This window comes from Scylla paramamosain, chromosome 4 (genome assembly GCF_035594125.1).
Source record: "Scylla paramamosain isolate STU-SP2022 chromosome 4, ASM3559412v1, whole genome shotgun sequence".
Classification (NCBI taxonomy): Eukaryota; Metazoa; Arthropoda; class Malacostraca; order Decapoda; family Portunidae; genus Scylla; species Scylla paramamosain.
In genome coordinates this window covers 26,922,148-26,941,347 of record NC_087154.1, presented here as the reverse complement: position 1 = coordinate 26,941,347, position 19,200 = coordinate 26,922,148, and the positions used below count along the sequence as shown (strand labels likewise).

At 35.5% G+C, this 19,200-nt stretch overlaps 1 protein-coding gene across 13 annotated transcripts in view; it reads left to right on the top strand.

Annotated features, from left to right (window-relative positions):
- LOC135099926 (monocarboxylate transporter 1-like) overlaps window positions 1-19,200 on the top strand; it is a 77,793-nt gene that overhangs the window by 29,494 nt on the left and 29,099 nt on the right. For 8 of the 13 annotated variants that reach the window (XR_010268448.1, XR_010268447.1, XM_064002626.1 and 5 more), the window contains exons 3-5: window positions 16,676-16,961; window positions 17,836-17,979; window positions 18,486-18,691. Coding sequence is in view for 11 of the 13 variants with exons in the window: in XM_064002626.1 (XP_063858696.1) it covers window positions 16,676-16,961; window positions 17,836-17,979; window positions 18,486-18,691 (636 nt within the window). In the remaining 2 variants the exon portion in view is untranslated. Of the gene's footprint in view, window positions 1-15,667; window positions 15,921-16,675; window positions 16,962-17,835; window positions 17,980-18,485; window positions 18,692-19,200 lie in introns of all 13 variants that reach the window. The other 5 variants (XM_064002633.1, XM_064002634.1, XM_064002628.1 and 2 more) reach the window with 2 other exon arrangements.

Here is a 19,200-nt window from a genome sequence, read left to right as displayed (position 1 = left end):
GATCTCGGTATTTTTCGACGAGAGTTATCGCCCATTCCACGGTGGGAACTTTTCATGTTTATTCCCTGAATTATTTTCACTGTCAAAACACATGTTTCAGACAGACGGACAGACTTAGCACTCCAAGTATTACAGATTAATTTTACGTATTATTATTATTATTTTTTTTATTTATTTTTTCTTCGAGATGAGATCATCATGTCAGAGTATCACTTGAGTCAATAAAAGACTCGATATGTTTAACATTAGAAAGATTCCATAAGGAAAATGATTGTCAAGATTTCTTACACCCCCAGCCACTCCAGCTCTGCACATGCGCTCGCAGGTCAACACTCCAGAAAAAAAAAAAAAAAAACACACCCGGCACCAGTATATATATCATGCATGTTAATTATTCATTGAAACTTTACGATAAATCAACTACCTTTTAATGAAAACATATTGAAATTAGATGTTATTGACTGCCAAGAATTTCTTTTTCTTTTCCTTGCAGCAATTATAACATTTAAACTGATCACTTGTACGCATTAACTAGTAAAATATGTGGTGCCTATCATCACTGAAGTGGTAAACATAACTGTTAAGATATTATTTATGGTAATGAAGTAAAAAGAAGGCTAGGCAGATGGTGGATGCATTGATGCCACCACCACCTCTCTCTCTCTCTCTCTCTCTCTCTCTCTCTCTCTCTCTCTCTCTCTCTCTCTCTCTCTCTCTCTCTCTCTCTCTCTCTCTCTCTCTCTCTCTCTCTCTCTCTCTCTCTCTCTCTCTCTCTCTCTCTCTCTCTCTCTCTCTCTCTCTCTCTCTCACACACACACACACACAAGAAAATAAACTTATCTTGTAAATGAACACTGATGTTTATCTTCGTCTTGTGTTCTCGTGTTACTAGTTAGTCCAACAGAGTAATGCTTAGATAACACTTTAGCGAGGGAGACGTGAAAGCTGACCCCTGTTATTGTACTAGTGGCACGTCACTATCACGAGAGCTACAGGTAACCTCACTTCTGAAGGCGCCGCCACCCGGATCTTCCTCCCGGTTTAATCTGGCCTGCAACACCTGGTGGGGAGAAAGGCACGAACTAGGAATGCTGGGAATATAATAAGCTTACCAAGTCGACGTGGTGTTACGTTTCCAACCCTCGCAAGGCTTGCGTTAGGAAGGGCCAGAGATGTTTGTTGCTATCGTGTTTGCGGCGTTATGGCTATAGTAACCCATCTGTGTGTGTGTGTGTGTGTGTGTGTGTGTGTGTGTGTGTGTGTGTGCATCCATAGTTACATTTGACCTAGTAGCAGTAAATATACTTCGGTAAATCAGTGTTATGTCGTTTCGTCTACAAGTATTTTTTCAAGAGGGAAGTCTCAAGACAATTGTCCAGTTTTGGATAATCCTAATTATTCTTTCGGGACTGGCACCTCAATAGGCCTTTATATATATATATATATATATATATATATATATATATATATATATATATATATATATATATATATATATATATATATATATATATATATATATGCGTATTTTGTTGCCCTTGGTCAGTGCCTCTCATACATATATATATGTATGAGTGTATGTACATACATATATAGTGCCTCTCATATATATATATATATATATATATATATATATATATATATATATATATATATATATATATATATATATATATATATATACACACACACACACACACACACACACACACACACACACACACACACACACACACACACACACACACATTTTGTTTCCCTTGGTCAGTGCCTCTCATACATAAGGATTATATGATTCTAACCGCATACGTTCTTTGTTCACACGATCTCCGCCTCAGCTTTTGTTTGAATTCCTTCCCAAATATACCTTGGTCTTCTTCAGGATCTTCGTTGCTTGAATCACTTGTTCATCTACCATCTCTCATTTCCATCTATTTATCCATTAGTTCTACAGTAGTTTGTTTATCACCTTTATTCTCTCTCTCTCTCTCTCTCTCTCTCTCTCTCTCTCTCTCTCTCTCTCTCTCTCTCTCTCTCTCTCTCTCTCTCTCTCTCTCTCTCTCTCTCAATGCAGGGACCACACCCAGTTACACACTCCACGTTGACATAAATGACTTTGTTAACATGTTTGTATCCATGTAATTAGAGCAGTCCTCCATAGCAGTGCACCAGCTGTAGTTGTGCTTCTCCTAGAATTACATTACTAGTGTGGTTTCCTGACGACACAGTGATGTGCAGTGTTCCATAACAAATAATGTTCTTTTTCTTTATACTGTGTTTACTTACGCACACTCCACTTGGCCTCTTATTATACGTACTTATCACTCATTAATTATTGCTAGCGTGTGGCATTTTTTTCCTCGCCTTATCTGTTCCTGGTATGGTATCTTATACGTACTTCTCAGCGTCTTTTGTTTTGTAATTGTTTTATAATTGGCAGTCATAGTCTTGCAGCTACTCACGTCATTTGTTACATTATATCCGTTTGTATATAAAAGACGACTGAGGCTGGTACTGAACCATTAGGATGGCACCTGTTCACATTCCTTGTTGAGGGAATATGCTTATCTTTTTGAAATCGCCATTAATTTTCTATCTCCGTAGAAGATTTATAAAAAGCACCTTACTTTTGTTTCCTTAAAGTTTAGATCGATACAGTTCATAGCGGTTCTTTCTTTTATATGATATATCGAACTCTGTTCTAGAAGTTTATGAGGTTCGTAATACAAGATAATTCTTTCCCTATATATTTATCATCTTCTGGAGAGCGAGTTTCTACCTTTCAAATAAGTTTCTAACTAAGTTTATGTGCCACATTGGTTATGAACGCTGGCCTTGTCGGTGTTCGTCGTCTTCTAGGAAATTAATTCTACATTAGTAAGCTGCTGGCTTGCAGCCGAGCAGACTTGGGTTTAATTCTCAGGTCAGGCTTGTCTGCTTTTTCACGCGATATGTCACTGCCAAGATCCTCTCTAAGTCAACGTAGGTACGCACTACATACCCATGACATTACTCTCCTGACGAATGGGGAAAGCCTTTGTCTTGCAGTGAAATCATAACTATATAGACTGATGATGATTATATTAGTTCTCTTTTGGTATGCAGATGCCGTTTCTTTACTAAGGGAGCTCTTGATGATATATAGTACGTAAAGTTGATAGCAGTCTTGACAAGTGAATGATGATCTCTCCAAATTTATCTGCAGTACTGTGGTACCTACTTCGCCTGATCACATTGTCTTTCCTACATGGAATTTTTTTGTTTTTAACTTTTAAATTTTCTCACAGATCAAATGCGAATATATAATATAGAGCATTTTTTTTTGTTTTTCCATGGAGACGGCAGGCAGACCTCATGCCAATCTTACGCTCTGCACCCATGTAAAAATTTACTTTTTTTATAAACTATTATCACTCTTACTCTTTTTACATTTTGAGCGCTAAGCATGCCTCCGTATCTTTATTTTGGTGTTTACAGATGGAACAGCTTAAGTCCTCCCTACACTATTAGTGACAATGTTCCTCACGTTTCATTTAATTTCCTTTTATGGGTATTGGTGCACGTTTGTAACTTGTCTTGCATGCGTTCTTGATCCAGTGTTCTCCTCTGTTCTTTACTTGATTTTATTTCCCATGTTTTGTGTCTTCCTGGATCCTTTATTAAACCAATTCATCTCATTATCTCTTTTCCATTTTGTAGGATAATAACACAACTAGTATTTACCTTTGTAATAAACTTTTTTTTTATTTTTCTAAATGTCAATTAGGTCTTAACCGGTGTTCCTTTATCGAACTTCTGTGTGTATCTTCTCAATCCATCACTCTCAGATCCAGACTTTGTCACTTGTCTAACAGGCGAGTGTTTTTAATGTAATCACATTTACTCTCTTTGGCGCCACTCTCTTAAACCCGAAATATTTACTTAGTACTTTTTATGGTATGAAAGTTTTTGTTACGCAGTCATATTCCATTGTCTCATCTGTGTCATTATCTTGATCCGTCTCCCTTTTCTCCACGTGTATGTAAAGAACAACCTTCACACTTTCATGGCCAATGTTTTTTTTCCCCCTTTTTTGTTCTTCGCTTACAAATACATGCATTATTAATATCCCATACTTTAACACTTAGATTACTATGGCCTGTGGCATAATTTTTAACACATTGATTGTGCATCTCATCTTTTTAATGAAAGATCCTGTTCTATGGACTTACATTTGTTATTCTATGTTATTTATCTGACTATTTATCTTATCTGATATTCCTTGTGCTCTTCATCTTTTTTCTCCTTCCTGTCCAATAAGATCATGTCGCAACAGTGACTCTTACTGTATATCTTCAGAGATAACTAATTATACTAATAGTTTTGGGTGTATTCCTCATCGTCATGTCTTTAATGTAGAAAATCCACACTACTTCGTTTTCCAGATTAAAACTTTACCTCATTGTCTATTGTGCTTCATATCTGAAATCTCCCTCTGATAGACTTTTATCATTCCCTTCCCCCCCCCTCCTTTCTCTCTCTCTCTCTCTCTCTCTCTCTCTCTCTCTCTCTCTCTCTCTCTCTCTCTCTCTCTCTCTCTCTCTCTCTCTCTCTCTCTCTCTCTCTCTCTCAATAGCCAAGAAATCTTCAACTTTAGTCTGGCTCTTAATTCATGACGTTCTTTACGTATCTCCCCATGTCGTGCCAACCATTAGATTTTCTGTTCCTCCTCTTGTTACTCTTAAGTTTTTGTCCTAGCGCCTCCGTAAGACTCCATTTTTCCGGTAGGTATGTGCTGGTAAAATGCAATGGGTATAATCATTTATCTTTCCGATGTTTTCATATCGATTACTTGTTTACCAAAACACTCCATCCCATTTTCTTTTGGCATACTTTTCATAGTTTGTAATCGGAACATTTTTATGTCTTAAAATCTTAAGTGGATGTATTCGTATACACATACAATTATTCTGTCATTTTTTTTTTTTTTTTTTTATGTAGGAAGGATACTGGCCAAGGGCAACAAAAATCTAATAAAAAAAATGCCCACTGAAATGCCAGTCCCTTAAAAGGGTCAAAGCAGTGGTCAAAAATTGGTGGATAAGTGTCTTGAAACCTCCCTCTTGAAGGAATTCAAGTCATAGGAAGGTGGAAATACAGAAGCAGGCAAGGAGTTCCAGAGTTTACCAGAGAAAGGGATGAATGATTGAGAATACTGGTTAACTCTTGCGTTAGAGAGGTGGACAGAATAGAGGTGAGAGAAAGAAGAAAGTCTTGTGCAGCGAGGCCGCGGAAGGAGGGGAGGCATGCAGTTAGCAAGATCAGAAGAGCAGTTAGCATGAAAATAGCGGTAGAAGACAGCTAGATATGCAACATTGCGGCGGTGAGAGAGGGGCTGAAGACAGTCAGTTAGAGGAGAGGAGTTGATGAGACGAAAAGCTTTTGATTCCACCCTGTCTAGAAGAGCAGTATGAGTGATATACTGATCTGATGAACGCCACCTTTTTTTTTTTTTTCTTTCTTTCCATTTTTTTAATGTTCATCGTCAGACGTACTTTCTTTAATTGGAAAATTGAAGCGACGTTGCAAAAAACATCGATATTCTATCTTTAGTTTGCCAGAATATATAGATAATTTTCATGCTGATATTTGTTTTGCTAATATTGTATTGATGTCGCAGGGATGCCGAGGGAGTGATGCGTTGTTTGCTTTGGAAAATCGTTTACAGTCACACAGTAATCTCTCATTTGGCCGTGTCGTTCAGTTATTCTTTCATCACTTTAATTGTGGATGGATAATAATTATGACACCGTGCCCTTATCCAAGCCACGTTTCTTGTTGATAATTACAAGATAGGGCAGCTGCTCATTATCTAACACGCTTTGTTTGATCCTGCAATAATGAATAGTCATTTTTAAACTTAATACCCTCTTAATTTTCTAAGTAGAGACAGTTTGTACTTTCCGTAAGTAAAACTACGTATGTCAAAAGTGAGGATAAACAATGGAGAAAATTAATCTTAAAGAGAGAGCTCGCATTATTGCAGTTACACCGTGGCCATCGTAGCATTGATGGTTCCCTAGTCTCACGTTTTGTGTAAGCAAAACAATCGCACAAGTAAGTAGTTACTCATTATTTAAATGCCAGCTAACTCATGGCACGAATGAATTCCGGAGCCGTTGAATCGGTCTGCCTGACGTATACTCGTACATAGTGAAACAGTGGTGGTGAAATGCACACTCGCAATACAATAATAAGAACAGTGAACATAATAAGTAAAAGTGTACAAAAGTGTGAGTTATGAGTATCACCAACAACTCATTATTAAACGAGTTGAGTATCATAAGTAACTATACTGTAATGACTTGAAGATACTGGTACGCTGAGAAAAAAAAAAAAAAATCTTTGTCGCCAGAGTAGCTTAGTTTTCATTTGTCAAAAAGTACATTTCTAGTTTGAATGTGTACAATAACGGTATTACCTGACAACTATTAATTTAGTAAAGAAATAAATATTGGAGGCAAGTGTTGTATGAGGTAACAACGTTATGCGGAGGCCGAGTCTTTTTGAGAATTCTATTGAGACCAAACAAATAATAAATGCATGTCAAACATATCGGTATCTTATTTCGGGTACTCCAAACAGGTTGCTGTAAAGTGACTTTTCAAGGGTGTTTTCATATGATTGTGGTGATTATTTAACAAGGATTCTGGATATTAAAAAAAAAAAAAAAAAAAAAAAAAACACCCAATGAGGACATGACAAAATATATCTTCGTGGCCTTTGTGAGAATCCAAAGCGCTTCAGTATATGGATCCCGTCCTTCCATACTGCCATTGTCAGTGTATACCATGTTGTACATTGTGGTAAGCATCTGCGACTCTGCACAACGAGGAAAAAAAAAAAAAAAAAGTGAATCAACATCGAACTCTTGAAGATTGCGTTTTTTTTTTTTTCTCATTTAAGTAACCGGTTATTGTAGGTAGGTACACTTTGCTATCTATGATCTCTGAGTTGGGTGTATTCGTGAAGGTGTATAGTACTGCACCACGCTTAATGTGTAGTCTCTCTCTCAAGTTCTGAGAGGAGAGCATGTTTGCTGCACAGATCTGTGGGGTTGTTACAGCCAAGAATGAGAGGTCTGTCTCTCATCTTTGGTTTCATCCATATGAGGCAAGGCTAGCTCATTGGAGGAGAGAAAGTGTTATCACACAGCCATCACAGGCTTCACAAATTTTTCATGGGTAATTTATACATGCCTACTGTGTTATCTTCTACACATTTATTTTCCACACCATTATGTTGTGGGGTGTTTAGTATTAGCACTATAGCTGGCATGACATGAATTTGTTTAACTTAGCATCACCTCATACAACACACTCATAGCATTGTTCTAAAACACTGATAAAGGCAGACAGAGCTCCTCATTTATAGACACCGTCTGCCCTCCTTTGCAGGGTGCATTTTCCTTTGTTTTCATCACATGTCCTGTAGTTGTCAATCCCAGGTTTGTTTAGGTCTGATCAAAAGTACATCAATCTTCGGGAGGGGATAACCTCATGTGTCAGTCCAACATGCTCTTCTTAGTGAAGTTGGTTAGTATTGTATTATACTAGGAAGTCATTACTTCACATATATTTGACAAGTAATTACACTATAAGCTGTCAGTGGAACTTCTTTATCAATCTCGAGAGATTGAGACTACTTTCCATATGAATAGGTTTCTCTTAGGTTATGATAGAGTATTTATAAAAATTTTAATTATTTTATGATTGAACTCAATGACATTTATGAGTTGAAAATGTATAGTATGTATATCAATGGTCAGGTTTATTCTCTTAGATAATGAATATGGTAGCAAGTGCAATAGACACTGCCTGTAAAGTTAACATAGATTACATATTCTTTGAATAATCAAATATCAGTCTAGCCAGTCTTACTATGTACATGATGTTATGCAAGACCATGTTAATTAAAGTATTGAACAGAGATCCAGCTGTAGTAATAGGACAGTTATCAAATATCAGTTTAGCTAGTCTTATTACATGACTTTATACAAGGCATCATGTTCATTGAAGTACTAAACAGAAATCCAGCTGTAGTAACAGAACAATTATGGCTGACCAAAATCCAGTTGTGCCTTGGTGATTATCTTGGCCTGATCAGTGAAAGTGACAGACTCAGGTTTTTGAGAGTGTCCTGTTAGGATTCAGTCCCCAGCAAAGGCACCTCCCATGGCTCAAAATTTGTCTTGTATTCAGAACAATAAACACATGTGATATTGTATTAATATCATTGCTGTGGATAGGAGTAGAAAAGCCCCAAAATTATCTTGCAGCCTGACAATCATCATGGTCTTAATGTCTGAAGTGCTGTCCTTCTGTTGTTAGTTATAGGTTCAGTCCCAATTTGACTAGGGCATCTCTCGGTTAAAAGTTTATTTTGCCTTCAGACACATTTTTCTGTGTTTCTGTGAATTACCCAAGGGGCCTAATATCATAATTGAAAAAAACTCTCTCTCTCTCTCTCTCTCTCTCTCTCTCTCTCTCTCTCTCTCTCTCTCTCTCTCTCTCTCTCTCTCTCTCTCTCTCTCTCTCTCTCTCTCTCTCTCTCTCTCTCTCTCTCTCTCTCTCTCTCTCTCTCTCTCTCTTCCACAGAGTAAGTAAATATTGTTTCCCATTTGTAATTGTCTCAGCATTCAATTTTTGTTTCCCCTTTGCAGTACTGTACCTCCATATTTTTAATCATGTCATGGACTCATACTTTTTAACATTTATAATGGTATGCCTTTACATTGTTAAAATTCAGAGCATTGTTCATCAACAATTTATGTATTGCTCTAGTGATATTGTTGACATGAGTGTTCATGTGGTGACACATGGTGTATATGATGACAAGTCCTTTCCTGTCTTTTACTTTGCTAATTATCTCTGTCTCCATTTTGTGTATAATCTTCACTGGATATCTTAGTACTCACTCCATGTATATTATCTAGTTGTATTTATCAGCATGTAGTATACAGCTCTTAAGCTACACTTGTGAAGTCTTGTCTCCATACTATAATACTATCAATGTTTATTCAGTCTTTCCTTTAACTGATGCACATATTTTTGTTTTTATCACTTTTTCCATCAGTCCATTCTTTATGTTTGTACTGCTATGGGGAAAACTATTTCTTGGTGTTATTTAGGGATCTTTCTTCTCTCATTATTTTTTTTCCTCCTGAAATATCCAAATGTTTACTTCTCTTCTCCACAACAATAAATCTTCTCAGTCTAGTTCCTCCACCTCATTATTTATTTATTGTAATAATGTACCCTCTTTCTTCTTTCTTCAAGTACTTGCAGCCCAATTTTGTTTCAGTTTTATTCAAAAGTCATCCATATCTGACACCATCTGAATTGCAATTCTTTATATATATATATATATATATATATATATATATATATATATATATATATATATATATATATATATATATATATATATATATATATATATATATATATATATATATATATATATATATATACAGTGGCTACTGAATTACCATATTTTATAATTTCTGTCTAGTTGTTGCTGTAATTGTTTTCTTCATCAAATCAATCATGTGACAATAGAAATAGTACTACAGAAGCAAAAAGTGTTGCACAGAAAAGAACACATAAATGGGAGATGGAAATATACTAAGGCAAACTTTGCAGAACTTGATAAATTTTATGGAAAAATTAACTGGAAAGAGGTATTTGAAGGTAAAGTAGTGCAAGAAAAATATGAGATATTTTTCAGCAAGTACAGAGAGGGGGTGCATCAGTTTGTGCCAAGTTGTAAAGTAAAAATCAGGAAGCATGAATGGTATAATGCCAGACATGTAGAAGCAAAAAAGGAAAAAGGACAGGGCATGGAAGAAAATTATGAGACAACTGAATTAAAATACTAGAGAAGAATACAGAAAAACAAGGAATGAATATGTTATAAGAAGAGAAGAAGAAAAAAAAATTTTAAGAATGACCTAGTAAGAAAATGCAAGGAAGAACCCAAACTCTTCTACAGATACATAAATGGGAAAATGAAACATAGGGATGGCATAAACAAATTAAAAAGGGAAGGAAGAATTTGTGAAACTACTGAGATGAGTGAATTAATGAATGAGAGTTTTCATTCTCCATTTACAAAGGAAACCAATTTTTTGGCACCAAAATTGGTATCACAGAATGAGGGAATACAGAAGATACAAGTAAAGAGACAAGAAATTAAGGAATTGCTACAAGAGCTGGATATTAGAAAAGCTATGGGACCAGACCAAGTAAATGGATGGCTATTAAAATAATGCAGAGAACAAATAGGGGAACTCATATGGGATATAATCAGCAGCTTGTTGAAAGAAGGAAAAGTACCAAGGGAATGGAAAAGAGCTAACATAGTGCCAATATACAAATAAAAAAATAAAATGGAATACTAACAAGTACTGTAAGCAAACTTTGTGAAATAGTAATTAAAGATAGATGGGTGCAATATTGAGAAGGTGAAAAGAATTACAGAAATGCAATATGAATTCAGAAAAGGGAGATCTTGTGTCACAAATCTACTGAGCTCCTATGTGAGAGGAGAGGGATGGATGGGTTGTTGTGGTATACTTGAATCTCAGAAAAGCATTTGATTAAGATTCCTACAAAAGCCTTATGTGGAAGTTAGAGAATGGAGGAGGACTAAAGAGAGCAACATTGAGATGGATGGATGATTACTTACAAGGGAGGGAAATGAGAACAGTAATCAGAGAAACTAATTCAAATTGGCATGAAGTGACAAATGGGGTACTGCAAGAATCTGTGTTGTCACCTATTATGTTTCAAATATATGTAAATGATATGACAGAGGATGTAAATAGTTATATAAACCCGTTTGCTGATGATACAAAAATAATGAAAATAATAAAGGATGAAAATGATTGCAAGGAGTTGCAAAAGGATACTGACAAGATATATGCATGAAGCCAAAGATGGAAACTAGAATTTAATGCCAGAAAATGCCATGTGTTGGAAATAGGAAACAGAAAAAGAGACCGTCATGGAATTACAAAATGAGGGAGAAATAATAAAGAAAAGTAATGAAGAAAAAATTTGGTAATAATTACTCAACACACTATCACCTGAAGGGTACATAAATGGGATATTCACCTCTACATACATGTTAACAAACATTAGGGTGGCATTTAACTATTTGGATAAAGAAATGATGAAGAAAATTATAACAAGCATGATATATCCTAAATTGGAATATGCAGCATAAGGAAACTGGAAAGAATACAGAGGATAGTGACAAAGATGGTATCAGAATTGAAAGACTTAAGCTATGAAGAAAGGCTTGAAGAGATGGGATTACCAACACTACAAGAGAGAAGAGAGAGAGGAAACCTGATGGCAGTGTACAAATTAGTAAACAATATAGAAAGAATAGACAAAAATTACTTAGTACTATAGATGGAGGAGGGAGAGAAATGTATAAGGTGGCATGGGAAGAAAATAGTGAAGAGTGGATGTTCAAGTAACATCAAGAAATACATATTGAACTATTGAAATCTGGAATGATTAGAAAGAAGTGGTGGTTGCATCAAGCAATGTACACATGTTTAAAGAGAAACTGGATAAATATGGATATGGAGACAGGACAAAATGAGCTTTGGCTTGTATCCTGTGCACTACAACTAGGTAAATACACACACACACAGATACATATACATACATGTGCATGCACTTACACACAGACAGGAGCTATGAAAAATATATGTGTAAGAAGAGATTTAAATGATGATGAGAGGAATAAAATGAGAGATGAGAGAAGAAGTTAAAGCAAAAAATGAAGGGACACAGGCTCAAGTGAAAGAATTTGTATGAAAACTTATGGATTTAAAGATAAGAAAGTGGTGGTTGAAGAATGCCAGGGAAGAGGAGCAACAATATAGAGGGAATATAGTAAGATTGAGAAGGAATGTAACATATTGAAAGTTATGTACACAAATATAGATGGGCTTGGATCAAGTATATTGGAACTACAGGATATTCTAAGAGTTAACAAGCCAGATATTGTAAGTTTATCAGAGACCAAATTAAAAGAGGAGTTACAAATAAAATTTGAAGAGGTACGATACAACATTTGGAGGAGAGATAAAAAAGATAAAGGTGCAGGAGGAGTGTTAATATTGGTGAAGAAGGATATCTTTGTTGAAGGAGTAAAATGTGGTGATGGGATGGCAGAAGTTTTGGGCATTGTAGTGAAAGATGGTGAAAAGAAAAAGAGAAAGATTATTGTCACATATATGCCACTCAAGACAAATGCATGGAAGACAAATGAGCATAAGAAGATGCTAGAAGAAGTATGGAAATGCTTGGATAATATGATCAGAAAAAGAAATAAGGTGTTGCTTATGGGTGACATTAGTTGCAAGAATGTAAATTGGGAGGAGTTGGAACTAGGAGAGGGTGCAGATTTATGAAGTGGAGATAATGTAATTAGCAATGGTGAATACTTTAGAGCAGTGGGTAAATGAAGACACAAAATACAGAGCAGCCTTCAGTGCTTGATCTAATGCTTACCAGAAGCCAGAATCCAGGCCAAATATGAAGTATCTGCCCCATTAGGAAAAAGTGATCATGTTGTAACAGATGTTAAATTAGAAGGGATAAAAACAAAGGATTGGAAAGAATATATAAATGGCAGACTAAACTAAGCAAAGGCAGATTTTGAAAAACTTAAAAAATCTTATAGAATTATAAAGTGGGATAAGTTGTTGAAAGACAAGGATGGACAGACAAAATATGAAGCACTATTAGATACGTACAATGAGGGAGTGTTTGAATTTGTACTGATGTACAAAGTGAAAATGAACAGACATAATTTGTACAATGCCAGATATGCAAAGGCCAAAAAAGACAAGGACAAGGCATGGAAGAAGGTGAAGAAGCAGTGGAATGAAGGAAATAGAGAAGAATATAAACAAGCAAGAAATGAATATCTTAATATAAAAAAGAAGAAGAAAGGAACCTTGAAAAGGATAAAGTGAACAAATGTAAAGAGGAATCTGACCTTTTCTATAGATACATAAATGGTAAAATAAAACAGAGATAGTATTGTTAAGCTTAAAAGAGGAAGAAGGGCATATGAAGATGACGAGGAGATGAGTGAAATTATGAATGAGAGTTTTAAATCCATATTTAAAAGGGAAGCAAATTTTGTAGCACCTGCAGGTGGAGTGTCAAATGAATGGTTACATGAAATTAAGGTGGAAAAACATGAAATTTACAAGTTGTTTAGTGGCTTAGATGCTAGAAATGCAATTGAACAAGATAGCATGTTAGGGTGGGTACTGAAAGAACATAGAGACCAACTGCTGGAGCCAGTCTGGAATGTGGTAAATCATTAAAAGAAGGAAGAGTGCCTAAAGAATGGAAAAGAGCCAATATAATATCTGTCTATAAAGGAGATGATAAAATAAAATGGAGCTATTAAACCACAGACCAGTATTATTATCATAGGTAAACTCTGCAAAATTGTAATAAAAATCAAATGGGTGAGGTAATTACAGATGAACAATTTGGATTTAGGCAAAAAAAAAATCATGTGTTACAAATCTACTGAGCTTTTATACAAGAGTGATAGATGTGGTGCAAGAAAAAGATGGATGTGTAGAAGCTATATATTTGGATATAAAAAAAAAAAATAAAAGATTTGACTTGGTTCCATACATGAGCCTACTGTGGAAACTGGAAAATGTAGGAGAATTAAAAGACAAAATATTAAGTTGGATGAAAAACTATCTGATGAAGGACAGACAAATGAGGATAATAATTAGAGATATTACTTCAAGCTGGAGCAAGGTAACAAGTGGAGTACCACATGGTTCTATATTAGCACCAGTTATGTTTCAGATTTACATAAATGATATGGAAAGAATTAGATAGCTACATTAATATGTTTGCTGATGATGCAAAGTTGCTAAGAGTTATAAAGAGCCAGGAGGATTGAAAAGAGTTACAGAGAGATTTGGATAAAATTTACAGTTGGAGTTTAAAGTAGAAACTTGAATTTAATCCTAAGAAATGTCATGTGATGGAGATAGGAAAAATTACAAGACCTACATGGCGCTATAAAATGGGTGAAGATATGATAATGAAAATTAATAAAGAAGATTATTTGGGAGTGATTATTCAAGACACACTGTCATTAGAGAAACATATACTGTAACTGGGATTTTTGGCTCCACATATAGAATTTAAAGTAACATAAGAGTGGCTTTTACCTACATGGACATGGATATAATGAAAAAAGTAGTTACAACCATGATGTGCCACAAAGTTGGAGTATACTGCAATCATATAGTCTCCACACAGAAGGAAGAATATAAGGAAATTGGAAGGAATACAGAGGACAGCAACAAAAATGGTGCCAGAATTGAAGGAAAAGACTTATGAAGAGTGACTGGGAGAAATTAAATTAGAAGAGAGAAGAGAAAGAGGAGACTTGATTTGTACAATGCCAGATATTCAAAGGCCAAAAAGGGCAAGGACAAGGCATGGAAGAAAATGAAGAACCAGTGGAATGAAGGAAATAGAGAAGAATAGGATCACCTGAAGATCCGCCACCCCAGCCGCACTCGGGGTGGCAGATCTTCAGGTGAGACAATCTGGGGTGGCGGATCTTCAGGTGATCCCATACTTTTAATGAAGTAAACTTTTTTCTGCATTTTTTATATCCACTCAGTTTTTTAATGCGTTCATGTTGTTAGGTTAGGTTAGGTTAGGTTAGGCTAACCTAACCTAACCTAACCTAACCAAGTGAGAGAGTCTGGGGTGGCGGATCTTCAGGTGAGACAATCTGGGGTGGCGGATCTTCAGGTGATCCCTGTGGGGTGGCGGATCTTCAGGTGATCCGAAGAATATAAACAAACAAAAAATTAATATCTTAGGATAAGAAGAGAAGTGTACAAATTATTTAACCATATGGAAAATGTAGACAGACAAGTTTTGGAGATGCATATGAATGAGGGAACAAGATGTATGAGAGGACATACAAAAAATATTAAAGAAGAGTAAATGTTGCAGTGACATCAAGAAATATAGTTTCCCATACCAAAGCATTGATCTCTGGAATAGTTTAAGTGAGGAGGTGGTTACAGCTGCTAGTGTGAGCAAATTTAAAAAGAAAATGAATAACTGCAGATATGGAGACAGGACAAATGAGCTTTAGCTTGGACCCTGTACAATACAACTAGGTAAATACACACACACACACACACACACACACAGCTGCTCCCACCTGGTGATTTTCAGAGAATTATATTACCAGTGACCACAGGATTAGGCAGCTGTGTCTGAGGAGCTTACGTAGATATGTATATTTACAGGGCCTGTGCAGAAAGGATTTTCCATATATATGTACATCCATGAAGGTCTTTTTTTTATGTTTTCTATTTCCATTCTGTGATATTTGGGTACATGAAATGTAATTTTCTCATATTTTTTTAGATATCCTATTGAGAAACTATACAGAATAATTTATCATTATGCTAGTCTTCTCAATCCTTATACTTCTTTTATGTCTTAGCAATTGTGTGTGTGTGTGTGTGTGTGTGTGTAAAGCATAATTAGATGGCTTATGTAGGTATGCACATGGCTGAAGTGTTTCATGACAGCAAATTGTCAACAGTGATTTGGACTACATTCCTATGAGGCCTAAGAGAAGTGAACCATGATATGCAAAATTTGTGTTATGTGGCATCGGTGACAGAAATAGATCATCACATACCACAAAGAAATTAACATTATTGGTCTAGAAATAGAGGTTGTGCTGACCTCAGGAAGTACCTGTTTGACAAAATGGTTGACAGACCAAAGAAGGGAGCCAGAAGTAAGGCACGCACAGTTTCCTTCAGTGAAGATCTGCAGGTAATTTGACAGGATACAACATTTGGCTCATCATTAGAATATAGTTCCCCAAATGAGTGGATTAACCTTCCAGTGTATTGTCTTTGTATCTGATTTGTCACTAATTAAACTACCACTTATGACACTTATTACGCACCACCAAATGGCACACCTGTGTATGATTAGAAATGTGTTATAGAAATACTGAAGTACTCATAGGGAGATTCAACTCTCACAGCCCTCCTAAACAGGATGGAGCTAAATTCTTTTTGTCTCATCAGCTCTTCTCTAACAAACTGTTTTGAATATCTCACTGAAATGCTGCACTGTTGACCAGTATCCTCACACTTTCACTCCTTTTATTAGTAAACTCTGAACTCTTTTCCTATTTCTGTTTTTCTTCCTTCATGAAACCAACTGTTTCAAAAGAGGAGCATCAAAGCACATCAGAAACTAAATTAGCCATTTGTGAATCAGCTTTTTTATTTATTTATTTATTTTATTAGCCATTTGTGAATCAGCTTTTTTATTTATTTATTTATTTATTTATTTATTTATTTATTTATTTATTTTATTTATTTTTTTGGGGGGGCCAAGGCCAATCTACCTAACATGTAAAACAACATTAAGATAATGCAACCAATGTATTACATTTTTTATTCATTAAGTCAAATAGTAATATGTACCTAATGTTTACTTGTTGCATGTATAATATCTTTGTGCACCTCCTAATGCCCTTTCACATTCATCTAATCCCTCTAATGGGTCATCCTCAGAGTGAGTTTGAGGGTCGTGAGGAAGGAGGCCATACTGGTTCAGTTCAGTATGATGATGATGACGATGCTGCATCAGTCACCTCATTACCTGGTGAACTGCCACCACCCCCTGATGGTGGGTGGGGCTGGGTGATAGTGGCAGTGTCGTTCCTCTGTAATGCCATTGTGGATGGCATTGCATACTCCTTCAGTCCTTTCTTGGATACCATCTCTGTGCAATTTGGTGCTCCAAAAGGGAAGGTTGCATGGATTCCTTCCCTCTTGGCTGGTGTCTATCTCAGTGCAGGTGAGTAAACATATACAGTATTTTGTTTTCATCATATATTAAAGGGTAAGTTAAATGAGAAGTGATCACTCCCAAAAATGTATAGTATAGGTATGTTTTCAACTGGAAAAAATTTAGTTTTCATTATCTTGATTTCCAACATCTTGGTTGATTTGAAATTTGATGTGAACAGTCATATGATATTTGACACATAATCATTTTTTTTCCTTTTCCCAATGAATAAATTAAGTAAAATTTTTCTTATTTTTCCTTTTATCACTGGATCTTCATCCCACAACAACTAATTTCAGTAGAAGGGAAGTTCATTGTTATAATTTTAAACAAATTTGCTATGTGAAATGTGTTCCACAAGTATATTCAGACACATTATGTAGTTTTATTAATGCTACCATACAAATGCTGTTTCTCACTGTGTAAGCCACTCAGTTATGAAGCATATTGAGAATAAGAGAGAAAACTGTTTAATGTGTTGTGTGATCTGTAATTCAATAATTATTTCCTTTTGCCAGACCATTTATATGTAATTGTGATATGCAGACAAAGTAGGGTATGGCTAGGAGGAAAGAAGGAAAAGTAAAGATATAAAGGGAAAGTTTTCAATGACAAACTGATTGTTTTTGTCTGACTAAAAGAAGTAAAAGAATGAAAGACTTTTATATTCTAATTTCATACCAAAAAGCATTTCATTGCTCCCATGTGATATGTAGGTTACCTTTCATTGCTGGGAAAACCTTTTAATTTCAGTAGTTGTTCTTCCACTCCTTTATATTTAAGATTCAGTAATGTCTAACTTCTCATTGTAAACTAAAATATTAGATTTAGATTTTTAAAAAGCATCCCTACTCTCACTGCACTAATATTTTCTCTCCTTCAGGACCCATTGTCTCTGCACTGACCAACAAGTTTGGTTGCAGATCTGTGTGCATATTTGGTGGCATAATTGCCTCATTTGCATACTTCATCACTATTTTTGCTAATTCTGTGGAGTACCTCATGGTCTTTCAGGGAGTTCTTGGAGGTAAGATATAATTACTTTATTAACCCAGCTATATCATAGAATGATAATGTTTTGAATCATACAACACTTTCTGCTCTAGAAGTCATTGTTCAAGCAACAGAATCTTTGAATATCATAGTTGCATTGGCATTATCTGATATATCTAAAATAAGAAATTAATTGTTTTGCTTTCTACATTGTTTTTTCCTTTTCCATTGCATATATGTATAAACTGATTCTATTAAGATTTTTAATCATATTGTGAGCAACCACTTGTCATTGCCAGCATTTTGAGTTTGTTTACTCTGGATAGGGATTCATAGGCCAGTAAGAGTTAGTGGCTCCATTTAATAGCCTTTATGAACTTTTGGCCACAATTGCACCTAGTGTATAGCTAGATAGCTACAAATCACTGCAACTTCACTTAAAATTATTACATTATGTTGAAAAGTGACTTCTGTGTGCACTGAAGACATAATTGATGATCATGTCACACATACTACCTATGCCTTGTTTTATTCCCTCAGGGATAGGCTTTGGGTTGGTCTACCTGCCGGCAGTGGTGTGTGTGGGCTATTACTTTGAGTCCAAGCGTGCACTGGCAACTGGGATTGCAGTTTGTGGGTCTGGCATTGGTACCATGATCTTTCCACCACTGCTAAACTATTTGATCTCTGTGTTCTCCTGGCAGGGAACACATCTCCTCATTGCTGGATTCATCCTTAATTGCTGTGTGGGTAACTTTGTACTCTAATCATAGTTCCTGATTATCTTCAGCTTGCTTAGAATTATATTATTTGTAAATTCCTGGAATAAAAAAAAATAGACTGTTGTAATATTACCATCATTTATATAATTTTTTAATATTTATGCAAAGACCAAGTCTGCTGTGAGTATACATTAAGTTATAAGTAAATTAGGTATAACAGTTTCACATGGGATGTGAATATGTTTGATAGGTTTAGGCTGACACTATAAAGGAAGTGTATGGGATATGCAAATAGTATGCTACATATTTATTTCATAGTATCACATTCATTAGAGAAGATAATCAGTAGAGATAGTAATTGCTACAAGATGAACCCATGGGCACAAAGATGAATACCATGAGCTTATTGAGAATATTTCCATCTGATAATATATAGCATACATACTTGAGTTAATTTATGTGCACTTGAAAGAAAGAAAAGTTGAAGAATGCATAACCCATGATATTCATATTTAGTTGAATGTTGGATTTAC